This window comes from Phaseolus vulgaris, chromosome 3, assembly GCF_000499845.2.
Source record: "Phaseolus vulgaris cultivar G19833 chromosome 3, P. vulgaris v2.0, whole genome shotgun sequence".
Taxonomy (NCBI): domain Eukaryota; kingdom Viridiplantae; phylum Streptophyta; class Magnoliopsida; order Fabales; family Fabaceae; genus Phaseolus; species Phaseolus vulgaris.
The window spans coordinates 5262862-5275855 of NC_023757.2; the positions used below are offsets into that span (position 1 = coordinate 5262862).

The window sequence follows — 12994 nt, forward strand, 5'->3', positions numbered from 1 at the left end:
CAACCCTTTTTAATAATAAAATATTATATTTTCTTAATAAAAATTAATATAAAAATAAAATAAATAATATATATATACCATTAAAAAAAATCAAAAATAGAAACCAATTTTTAGAGACCAAAATAATTAGTTACAATAATAATTAAATTATAGATATTTTAGAAACTAAATAAAAAATTGATTTCTAAATTAGTTTTTATTATTGTTAAATAGTTTTTAAATTGGTATCTAATTAGGAACAATATTTTAAAGACCAAATTTAGAAACTATTTAACAATAATAAAAATTAATTTAGAAATTAAATTTTATTTAGTTTCTAAAATAGTCTTTAATTTAATTAATATTATAATTAATTATTTTGATTTTTAAAAATTTATTATGATTTGCTAAACCTAGTTTTTATTGTTTTAAAACCTTCCTATTTTTCTTTTTCTATATCATATTCAATAATTTACAGGTATGCTTTGTAGACAGTGCAGGAACCAAAACTCATGTGCAGCAGAAAACCGTTTGTACTTCAAGGATTTGGCGATGAATGATGCATTAAAATGTACAAAAATGAGAAAAAAAAGAAGAAGAATTTGTTACCCCTTTCTATTTCTTTCCTTTTATTTTCCCATTACAGAAGAGTGAACCAAATCCAAAGATGCTCCTAGTAGCTTTGTGATGTGGCAAATTCAAAATTGGAGTAATTCGAACCCCTTTACCAGAAGCGGACCCAAAATTTTTCTTGAGGGAAGGCTTTCGACAAGAATCATAGAAATAATAAGCACTGGAACTCGCTGAGGATGAAGACGACAACGACATCGAGGAACCGGAGGACTGTTTCTGCAGCCTATGTTTCTCCACACTTTTCCTTGCAATAACCGCGTGTTTTGGCGTGTTGGGTGCTGACCCAGTTGAATAGCTTCGGGACAGAAACTGCAGAGAAGAACGAAGCATGCCCTTCCCACGTGTGGCGCTGTCACAGTTCACGCTGCTGCTACGCCAGAAAAGGTTTGAGGAAGAAGCTGAATTCGGGCTCTCTTCTTCCACGTCGTCATCTTCGGGTTCCGACAAGAACTCTTTCAGCATCTTCTTGCGCGTCGTTAAAAAGGGTGGTTGTTGCTGTTGCTGTTGTTGCTGTTGCTGATGAAGTTGATGGTGAGGTGGTTCGTGTGGTGGTGCATTAGGAATGAAAGCTCTGGTTAACTGCGTGGGAACAATCTCGCCGTTGAAGAAAAGCTCGTCGGCCGAAGAGAGCTTCTGGGCTACGCCGTTTGTGACACAGAAGACGAACTCCGAGCTGGACTCTAACACGGTGGTGTCTCGTCGGAGATGGTCTTCAACTGGGATTGAGTTTTTGGGATCGTGTGAGAATGAAATGCGGGGGCTGATTCCTAGGCTTGGTTTATCAGAACACATGTTTATTGCCATGGATGAAGAACAGTGTTTGGGAAGTTACCCTCCCAATTTATGCCGTCATCGGAGTAGAACCGATTAAGAATGTCTGAAAGATCTGAAATAATGGCGAGATGAGAGGATGCAAATGGTTCTTTCTTGACGTGATAACGGTTCCCCACCTGCGGCGAAGTGGGCCGAAGTGATTATAAAACAGTTGCTAGATTGGCATAAAACACATGATGTAAAATTGAGTTTAAAATCGACATGACCACTCGAAGATTAATCTTGGGGTCCAAAGGGTATCCTTATGTCTCTTCCAATCTAGGATGTGCCGGATCCACCCCCCTAGGTGCTTTGGCTAGATAGCTTTACTTACTGTAAAACTGATTTGAGAGGCAAGAGAATTGAAGGTGTTAAAAAATTAGTTTTGGAATTTAAGGATTTAAGTATTCAAGCTTCCAAAATTTCGGTAAAAAAATAATCGTTCCTGTCTATTTGGTTAGTCTTGGTTGGAGTGATGTCCTATGATCCATGTACTCATCATTTAAAAAGTGATCAATGATCGATAAACATATCGTCTAAAAGGTAATTCGATGTTGATAAACATATTGTCTAATGGGCAACATGCTTTTACCTAGTACTTAGACTTTAGATTTCTCAAAAGTATCATGAAGTGTCCCTTTCACTACGAGCTTGGTCATCTATACTTAATCCCTAAATTCTAAGAAGGTACACAACCCTAACCTTGAGCCAAGTAGGCGAAGAGGCTCATCTAGTGACAAACCCAAAAGTTTTTAGAACAAATCAATTAGACTTACAGGGTCATTCAATCGTCACATCTTTGAACACGTTATTCCATGTGGCTACAAACGATTGGTTTTACACTTTATACATTGTATGACTCCCTATTTTTCCTTCAGTTGCTCATACTTTGAAGAAGAAAATCTTGCGGGCTCTCTTGTTTGGCATCTACATCCTTAAAAAGCTCTTTATTTATTGAAACAAAATCCTTTCATGTTTTTTCATACGTAGGTACGTTCAACATCTTTTATGTTCCTGCGCATTAAGAGATCGAGGAGGATTGATAACATGAAATTGACGAGACAACTTTAACATTTGCTTTGCGAGGGCTTCATTCTACTGGGTCAGGATTTTGTTTTGAGCTAGGACATCGAATGTGTTTAGTTCTAGCACTCCCTTCTTAAAACCAACATAATTTTCATGTTGTACTTGATAATCAGTTGAAGTTAAAGCATATATTATTCTGGCTGCTTGCTCTGCATCAACCGTTAACATGGTTCCTCATGCTACTGCATCTAAAATCATCTTTGTGTGAGACCTTAGACCATTGTGAAAGATACTTAGCTGGATGATGTCTTCAAAACCATGGTTTGGACATCTTCTCTATAATGTCTTGAAGAGTTCCTAAGCTTAACATAAGGGTTCATCTAGTCCTTTCCTAAAGGTGGAAGTATCAGATTTAGCTTTTATAAAATGAGAGAGTACGAAAAAACTGTTTAGAAATTTCTCTTTAATATCACTCTAGCTAGTCAAGGTGTGGTTGGGGTAAGATTTAAGCCACTCTTTACTTTGTCAGCTAATGAGAAAGGGAATAATCTAAGTAGATTGATTCCAGCTTTCTTCTAATCCTATACTTCATACCAATTCATAAAAAGTGGATAAATGAGTATATGGGTCCTCATGATCCATTCCTATGAATTGATGGTTACTGATTAAGCTAAGAAATTTTGGCTTCAATTCTAATGATCTGGTTGCGGCAGAAATGACTATGCTTGAAAAGTATCTTGGTCCTTGTGGCAAAACATAATCTCCTAAAGTTCTTCTTGGAGGATTAACAATCCTCTCGCCTTCATTGTTTCTATTTTTTGCCATGTCTTCAGATAAGGATGTATGAGATTGATAGTTGGATGAGGTTGGATCACAAGGAGATATATCACTACAAGAAAAATTGGAATTACATACAGTCAAAATCCGTATATAAAACCCAAGTCTTTCCAGTGACCAGGGGAAGCATTGACCACTAGACCAGACAAGTTCTTTGGTCATATTATCATTTTTATTATACTTATACATATTAATATAATTTATACATATTAATATACTTTATACATATTAATATAATTTATACATATTAATATAATTATTATTAATAATAATAAAATAAATTATATTTATATTATAAATATTTATTAATATTATTCATATTATTAATATTTATTAATATTATAATTAATATTATTATTAACATTATATTCATATTATTAATATTTATTAATATTATTATTAATATTATTAATATTATTAGTATTAATATTCATATTATTATTAATATTTATTAATATTATTATTAATATTTATTAATATTATTATTAATATTATTAGTATTAATATTCATATTATTAATATTATATTCATATTATCAATATTATATTCATATTATTAATATTAATTTTGATATAAATATACATTTAGATATTTATTGTGTGTGTATAGTAGTTTTATTTGACTTGAGTAATATTATTTTTATCCGGATATAGATAGATAGAGAGAAAAAGGAAGAAATTATATAATATTAATATAACTTTAATACTATAAATACATATATATTGATTAATATATTTCTTTATTTAATCATTAATTTTTTAAAACTCATGGTTAAATTTAAATTTACTTTCATATTATATATATATATATATATATTAATATAAAATTATTTGATATCTTATTTTCAAATATAGGTTATTATAGGTAGTTGTGAAGTTTTGGTTAGATGGCTATATAGGTGCTTGTATCTTACACTTCTTTTCTGATTTGAGATTCTTGTATAAGGATTGAAATATCCTTAAAATGTTTCCTTTAATGAACTTAATTAAGTCAATATGATCGTAAAATAATAATTAATATGATAGTTGATTTTAATGTAATAGGTAATATGATGACTATGAGTATGACATATATTAAATGTGATTCATACTAATAGATAATATAATAAATTATGTTTAGATTCAGGTAGATTATAGATAAATTAAATGTGATTCATATGTTAATATTGTTAGTATTATTAATATTGTTAGTATTATTAATATTGTTAGTATTATTAATATTGTTAATATTGTTAGTATTATTAGTATTATTAATATTATTAATATTGTTAGTATTATTAATATTGTTAGTATTATTAATATTATTAATATTGTTAGCATTATTAATATTGTTAGTATTGTTAGTATTATTAATATTGTTAGTATTGTTAGTATTATTAATATTGTTAGTATTGTTAGTATTATTAATATTGTTAGTATTGTTAGTATTATTAATATTGTTAGTATTGTTAGTATTATTAATATTATTAATATTGTTAGTATTATTAATAATAATAAGTATAATACAAATCATAATAAAACTAAAGAATTTGTTTGGTGTAGTGGTTAAATTTTCTTTGGTTGCTGAAGGAACCTGGCTTCGAACCCTTGTTATTGTTGCTTATAAATACTATGTTTTTTCAAGTTTCTTGTTCCTTATGGTAAAACCAAGATGATTCCTCTCATTGTTATAACTTATTTTTGCATTGAAATGAAACAATTCACTATATTCTCAACTCCGCTTGACCATTGATAAATATGCTTGATTTTTTAAGGTTCGGGTACATGAACTTGCCTTCCAGCTTCATTCATGCTCCAAGGGCATCAATAGTCGTTCCTCACCATTAAGCATAGTATCAAACCCAAAGAATTTGAATCTCAAATAAAAATAAACATTCAATACTAACTTAAGAACTATCACATTGTTTTTCAATCCCAATAGGGTAACTTTAGCAACTCATAGTAAAATCTTATAGTGAATGTTCAAGTATGAAAAGCTAAATAACAACAAACATTGATTCCTGATTGTTGTTGGCTAGCTTAGACTTTTGATCCTTTCCTCCAAAGTTTTGTCTTAGCTTCAGCCTTGAGGCTTCTCCCTTTTAGTTTCTCTTAATGCCTCTTAATGTCCCTCGTCCCTCTTGATGCCTTTGAATTAAGCCGTGAGATTCCTATTTATCGATTTTTAGAAAGGAGCTCTAAGAGATTCAACATATATGTCTTTCGCGCATGCCATTTCACTCAACGCAACCCATTTCGCTTTCTTCATGTTGAAGTAATCTTTGGGCTTCTTAGAATTCTCAGATGCATGGACTTGCTAGGGATTTTATCCAACCTGAGTTGAGAACATTCCTTTCTTAGCCATGTAGTATCCTTTGGCTTAGGCTTGGCTACAAGCGAAATCCCTTCTTCCTAAGTTTAGTTCATGTTGGCTTCAAGCACTTCTTAAGTGAATCGAGCTTTCTTCATGATGAAAGACTCTATGCGCTCAAACCATTTAGATTCGTTCAACTCTTTGTACTATGGATTTCTTGGGACTTGTTCTCTAAACTGAATCTGCTGGGCCATTCTCTATCCGTTGGGCGGATTGTCCTTTTCTGCTTTTTCCTTTGTTTGTTATTTTTTGTCTTTTTCTACAATTTTCTTATTCTCTTCTTCTTTTCAGAGCACAACTAACTTTGTAGGGGTTTAGCATGCTTCTCAGATCTTTCTTCCACATATTTTATGCAAAATGCATGCCTAATGTACAATGAATTTTACAACATTTTGACCCTTATCAAACACTTGTCCTCAAGAGGTGTTAAAACTCGATTAGTGAAAAGCTCTTAAGCAATTTGCTTAAGAGAACTCGACATAACCCAAATGGTAGGGTGAACCAGTATAAATCTATGCATACTTCTCTTTTCCCTTTACCTGTTAGACGATGTGCTTGTTTTATTTTTAGGTACACAAAATGAGTTCAGGCTCCATTAACCCTCCCTCCTTGCTGCTTTTGGAGTCAACTGTCCATTTACATTTGTCAAGAAACTCCATGAGAGGGTTACAAATCAAATACAACAAGCTGAGAGTTGCACAAAATAGAATGACAAGGGGAAAAGGGAAGTGGTCTTTGACGAAGAGGATTGGATTTGGCTTCATTTAAGAAAATACATATTTCCTAAAAAGAGGTAGTTTAAACTCAACCCCCAGGTGATGGTCCCTTTCAGGTCCTCAAGAAAGACAATGCATATATGTTAGATTTGCTTGAGGATTATGGAGTGCATATCACTTTTAACGTATTGGATCTTATTCCTTTTATAAGTGGTACTGATGATGAGGTAGACCATTAAGATTTGAGAACAAATCCTTTTCAAAAGGGAGGGGATGATGGAAGATCCATTGCTAAGGGATCAACCACTAGAATCATGGCCAAAAGAATACAGAAAGATTGGGACTCAACTGACCTCAGCAGGCCTAAACTCTTATCATCACGGGACAAACTTTGGTGTGTAAATGTTGTACATAGTAGAATAAGTTTTCATTGGCCTTGTATTAGGCCAAGTAGTGTAGAATAATTGAGTATTGTATTTGGACCAAGGAACTTAGAATTTTAGACCGAAATATACTAAAGTTAGATTACGGTTTCTTGTAGGGTTTCAATTAGGCTTCCAAAGGCTCAATAGAAATCCTAGGTCGATCTAAGGTTAAGAGGAGACACATCCTCTCTTATTTTAGATATGTGGTCAAATGTGAAAAGTATAAGTGAACAAGTGACACCAAATCTCCTCATACACTGCATTTGAAGTAGATTTCAATTCAAATTGAATTCAAATTTCCTTCTCCTTTTATCTCCTACTGGAAGAACTCTTGTGCTATAAATAAGACTTTCCCCTCAATGTATTTTCACTATAAAATGAATAAAAAATGCTGTCAAGAGTCTTCATTAGGATAGTTTTCTAATAAGGTTAAACCCTAGCTTCCTTCCTATAAGAGTTGAACTAACCTCTCATCTAGAAAATCCTCCTCTCACTCCATTTCAAGCACCGAGAGTCCTTCCTCCAATTCCATTGTTTCCACCACTCCAATTTCACCTTCAACCATTGAAACTTCAAGCTAGAAGGTGAAATCTATCACCCACCACAAATACCACCACTCGCGGAACCAACCAACACGCCACCCACCGCACAGTGCCACCACCACACGTGATAATCACACCACACCTACCATGATCAACGCAAACAAATAGCGTACGACAACAGAGAACGGAGAGGGAAAGAAAGAGGAGAGAAACTGATTTTTTTTCATCTGAATTTGAACAAAATTTTCAAATTCGTAAGTACCCACAAAATTTTAAAATATTAATACTTTTAGCCACCTTATTTACCTTTTTGTGTAACAACTTTTCACACGTGCACTGATTTTCACACGTGAATTACATTTAGTCCTTTAGATGAGATCGGACCCAGAAAACGCAATTGATAAACTGCGATGTCTCTTTCTCGCGGTCGATTCTATCAGTACAGTTCAGACACATCCATCCACGTTCTCTCCTTTCTTTTCCAATCCCTCACATGATCCCATTCTCACCTCAACAGCAACATGGCTATTCTGGTGATGGTGGGATTGGGCCTATTGGACTTCCTCGTTGCGGGCCTTTCCTTGTTCATCGGCTTGGCCTTCATCGCCTTCATCGCTTCCATTCTCTGCGCCGCAGCCTTCTTCAACAACGCCAAAGACCTCTCCTCCTGAATCCTCCATTCAACGGTTCTATCTTCACTTTCACTCTTTCAATTTCTTCTATTTCCTTTTTACATTGGTTAGTTATTAGGAACTTGTGTAAACTATTCAAATCTAGGTTTAATTTCATCTATTAATCCATACTTCTTTCACGGTTTGCTACGAGTATTTAAAAACTGTCAGTAATTTTGGATGCAGCATCATTGTGGCTGCAATATCTGCAATTCCTTACAATATCAAGGTTACAACGAAATCGGAACTGGACTGCGATTTAAAATCCTGGATTATTCACTTCCTTCTGTTTGTTTAGGATATATTGTGTTTATTGTCTGATTTTATTTAGGACAATATTTTATATTTTGCAGTTAGAATTGACTTTTTATCTTGATAATTTGTCTAATAAATGAATATGATGGATTTACGTAAGCAGTTGTAGTTACATGTTGGAGCAATGATCTATTTAAAGGAAATTTCGTGTTCCATTTTTGCTTCCTTCAGTGTGGTGGAGTGAGATACATATTTTACTGGACAGAAATAAAAGTATAGGTTTTAAGGGAAACTATAGTTCCGAATGAAAAAATAAATGATTGAAGAACGAAAATGTGTTCTGTATTTTGGTATCCTAGATGGTGATAATGGATGTGTAAGCTTAGCTACTATAATAAAGTAGAACGAATTTAGGACAAATCTTATGTTAATGTGATCAGGAGACTAATCTATATATTTATTTATGAAGTTAGTGCTTTTGAAACGGAAAGCAGAGAACTAACTCGATTTAACATATTTTGGCTAATTATTGCTTTGTGGAACATGAAAGATGGGATAAGTAACTTCACATGTCTTTCATGGTGTAGGCTATTTCCTTAACCCTCAAATGCAAATGCCATTATAGTCATGGATTTAAAGTGATTTTGAGAGCGAAATGAGGTTGAATGGAGTGTCTAACAACCATGGATAAAGATGAGGATGAATAAGCTATGACTGATGTTGAAATTGACAATTTTAATAATCGGGCTAAATATTCTGGTTATCCTTGGCCACTATGCAGTCTTGTGAGATGAGAATCCGTAGCTCCAGAAATGTAGCACCTTTGATTGTAAGCAGAATTAAAATATATCTTTAGAAAACTAGTTCAAAACATTGTTCGACGTATGATGAGTAGATTATGGAAGATGAACATGGGTAGAATGAAGGATTGGATTTGGATGAAAACATGGTTTCAATCCAAGTTTTGGAGGGTGAAACTACATCTCATGATGATTTAGACATTGCAATCAGAATGAAGCTGGCTTACTGTTTATTAATATTATATTATTACTTCTATTGGCTAACTGTTTGCCGTTTTTCTTATCATATAGAATTGAAGTATAATTATGTGTTTCAAGTGTGATATAATGATTCTGTATGATCTTGATTTTGACTACCTTGTAGCCAAGTATAGTATTGCTCCGGAGTCTAAATTGCCGAAGATATCAAGTTCCCCAAGATGGTGAATGGTGATGGCTTATCTAGCACACTATTGCCGCAGTTTTTTAACAACCGAAGTGATACAGGGGTATAAGTGGAGAAGTGAAGCAATTAGAAAGCAATGGGATGATGGTGAAATTCTGCAAAGCTAAAACAGGAGCCTTAGTCATGGCAGTCTTGAGCCTATCAAAGGCTAATTGAACTATGGGGCGCCATTCAACAACATCTTGGGTGTTTCTTCTTGCGTCCCAAGAAATTTCCACCAGCACCCCATTATTATCGGAAAAGATTGTTTACCCCTTTTAAAAATAACTTTCAGACTATTCTTTCTGAAATGTTTTTTTGGAACATATTTTCTGAAACACATTTTATAAATTCTGGATTTATCATTCTAAAAGTTAAAATATGTGTTCCAAAAATGATATTCTAGAATAATTTTTTTTTCTTCCAGATTTTCTATTTTGGAATATCTTTTCTTATTCCAAAAATCACTCAAAACTGTTAAGGTTAATTTGATGTTTCAAAGAATGTAGGGATACAAGAAAAAAAAAGGAGTGTAGAAAGAAACACCCCAATATCTTTGCACAGCAATGCAGTAAGGGGAGAACTAAGGCTGTTTCTTTGTGCACTCTAATAAATTTCTTCAAATCATTTTCAAAGAAGTTTATTTTACATCTTTTAAAAATGACATCTGGATTGTTTTTTCCGATATATTTCTGAAACATTTTCTGAAGCACATTTTATTAATTATGGATTTAGCAGCCCATAAATCAAAAAAATGTGTTCTGGAAAGGATATTTCGAAATAATTTTTTCTTATTTTGAAAAACACCATTTGCTTAGGGAACTCCTATTTCGGAAACACTTTTTCTTATGAAACTCTTATTCCAGAATCACCCAAAACTGTATAATGTTGGGGTGCAGGAGAAAAATGTAGGGGTGCAAGAAAAAACTTTTGAGAAGTAATCTTTGCAGACTGTTTCTTCTTGCACCTCCATATGTTCTTCTGTTATCCCATACAAAACATGAAAATACCTTGTGCCACCTTCATATTTTGCATTACATAATCTGAAAGTTAATCTTGGATTTGGAAATAGCTTCCGAATTATGTAATATGAAATATATTTTTAAAAAATGGTATTTCGGATTATATAATCTGAAAGTTTGGATTTGAGAGTAGTTTCTAGCTTAAGTAATTCGAACATGCATTTGAAATAAGACTACCAGATTACATAATCTGAAAGTTAATTTAGACTTCCAAATTATCTAATCTGAAAACTAATCATATATTTGGAAATAGGCTTCCGGATTACATAATCCGATACCTAATTACTAATTTTAAAAAAAAAAATTTAGAAAAAAATTAGATTATATAATTCAAAATATTACAGTACATTTTTAAAATATAAAAAATTTATGAAGGTGAAAAAGGAACATAGGTACAGGAAGAACATCTTTGCATAATGGCGGACGGTAGAATCTAGTAACACCCTGTTTTTTTTTATTTTTATGTAATAATATAGAAATTAATATTTGTTATGTTTTACTTGAAAATTTAGTATAAATTTATCGAGAGTTAAATTGATGGTTTTCTATTAATTCCAAAAATATTTTTCATGATTCCTTATAAACTTTTAAAATTTCTTAAAATTTCAAATTGATCTCTAATATTTTTAAATAAATTTCAAATTGGTCTTTACTTAATTGCAACTTAGTCCTTAAAAAAATTCACAATTACACAATAGTTCTAACTATTTTTAACAATTGTAATTAAATCCCTGGTTAAGTTATTATGTTGACTTTTGTAAATACTTTAAAACCTCAATGTAAATTAATAATTTTATTTACAACTATTAACTTTACAGTGAACTTTGTTTCATATATGATTTCGAGTATGAATTTAATAGATACAAATATCTCAAAATAAGATTTTTATAAATTTTTATTTTAAAATTTTAGGAAAACGAGAATCAAGATAAACCATCAATATATCAATAATCTAAATGTTAGAATATATTAAAACTCATTTTAAATGTTTTTCGATTGAAATACATTATTTTGGGCTATGGATGGATAAAATAGTAAAATTGTGTTTTACAAACCCATGAACTCAAACCTATTCTTTGGTCCGATTAAAAACAATCGAAACATGTGGGTCAAACTCATTTCTCTCATAATTTTTGTGCACCTTGAAAAGAATAAAGTAAGGAGATTTTTTATCCTATGACATGAAAAGTTTAATATAAAAGTAAGGTTGATTAGAATTTTCTTCTTTTCTTCCAATTGTAACACTCAAAATGTAATTATAAAGATTTAAGACATTTCTTTTACAAGTTATCTTCTTTTTTTTGTGTGCAAAGTCTTGTCTGTAAATACAATAATATAATAATGTATTCACATCTTTCTCACAATTTCCTACAATATGAGAAAGAAAAGTATAAGCTTCTTTTAAGTTTTTAATCAATTATTCTTTTGAAAATTAATTAAAAATGTTTTATAATTTAATTGATTAAAACAAATGTTAATTGATTAAAGTGTTGAGACAAGGATTTCCAACTCTATACTTTAATCAATTAAGAAGAAGATAATTGATTATCATATCTTGACTCTCATTAAGAACAATTTTGATCGATTATACAAAAACATAATCCCTCGTTATGTTCTTAAAAGCTTTTAAAATAGTTATTCTCTTTTCAAAAAAAACATTTTAACTCATTTTAGCATTGCTATGTGCTAATCTTGTGAATACCTTTGTGTGAAGCACTCAAACAACAATTACAATAAAAGCAACTCTAAGACATTTATAACATCTTCATCTTCAATCATGATCATCAAAAATTTCAGACATGTATGCTAGAGATGATGCCCAAAAGCTTTCATTTGAGTCCGCACATCTCATAGGAATAAAGATATAACAAGAAAATCTTCCTTATCCATGTTGTTAGAAACGTTGGTTGAGTTTAAGAGGGGGGAGAGGATGAATTAAACTTTCAATGTTTTTCGCAAAAGATTTAAGTTAAAATAATATTTTTACAAAATCAACCAATTAGAATATAGAACAACATATTAAAATGTAGTTAACCATAAGAAACCAAGAAAATTTAATCAGTTAAATTTTTCCAGATCAATTAATCAATCAGTTTAATTTATGGATGTTAAAGAATTACTGCATGAAATCTGAATGCAGAAATGTAAAAAGAAAGAGAAAGAGAATCACATAAATTTTTATATTGGTTCACTCTTTCTCAAGAGCTACGTTCAGTCACTAGCCACAATAATTGAGAATTCACTAGATCCAAGATTAAAACAAATCAATCAAGAAAAGCCTACAAGAGCTTTTTCAAAACACACACACAATAAGATCCACTACGAAACTTAGACACCCTATCTAATTTCATATATCACCACACTTAGAGTTTTTGAATTAAGAATGAATACACTTGAGTTTATGCACAAAAACCTTTTAAATTCTGGTAAAACTCAGAAAAACAATCTTCTTCAATCCATGATGATCCAATAAGTCTAAAACATTCTCTCCACGATTCA

The 12994-nt window shown here is 31.5% G+C and overlaps 1 protein-coding gene and 1 long non-coding RNA gene across 2 annotated transcripts; one reads left to right on the forward strand and one right to left on the reverse strand.

The window, feature by feature from the left end:
- Positions 1-524: 524 nt before the first annotated feature.
- On the reverse strand, positions 525-1819 carry LOC137805776 (uncharacterized). Its single transcript, XM_068605700.1, has one exon. It carries the CDS (start codon positions 1414-1416, stop codon positions 595-597), a length of 822 nt encoding a protein of 273 aa, XP_068461801.1. The 5' UTR covers positions 1417-1819; the 3' UTR covers positions 525-594.
- A 5322-nt stretch (positions 1820-7141) lies between these two features.
- LOC137806400 (uncharacterized) lies at positions 7142-9853 on the forward strand. The gene is made up of 2 exons (XR_011080340.1): positions 7142-7577; positions 7688-9853. It is a non-coding gene; the product is annotated as an uncharacterized lncRNA (long non-coding RNA).
- Positions 9854-12994: the final 3141 nt, after the last annotated feature.

Coding starts and splice junctions, on each gene's coding strand:
- LOC137805776 (XM_068605700.1), bottom strand. CDS start 1,416: ATGGCAATAAACATGTGTTCTGATAAACCAAGCCTAGGAATCAGCCCC.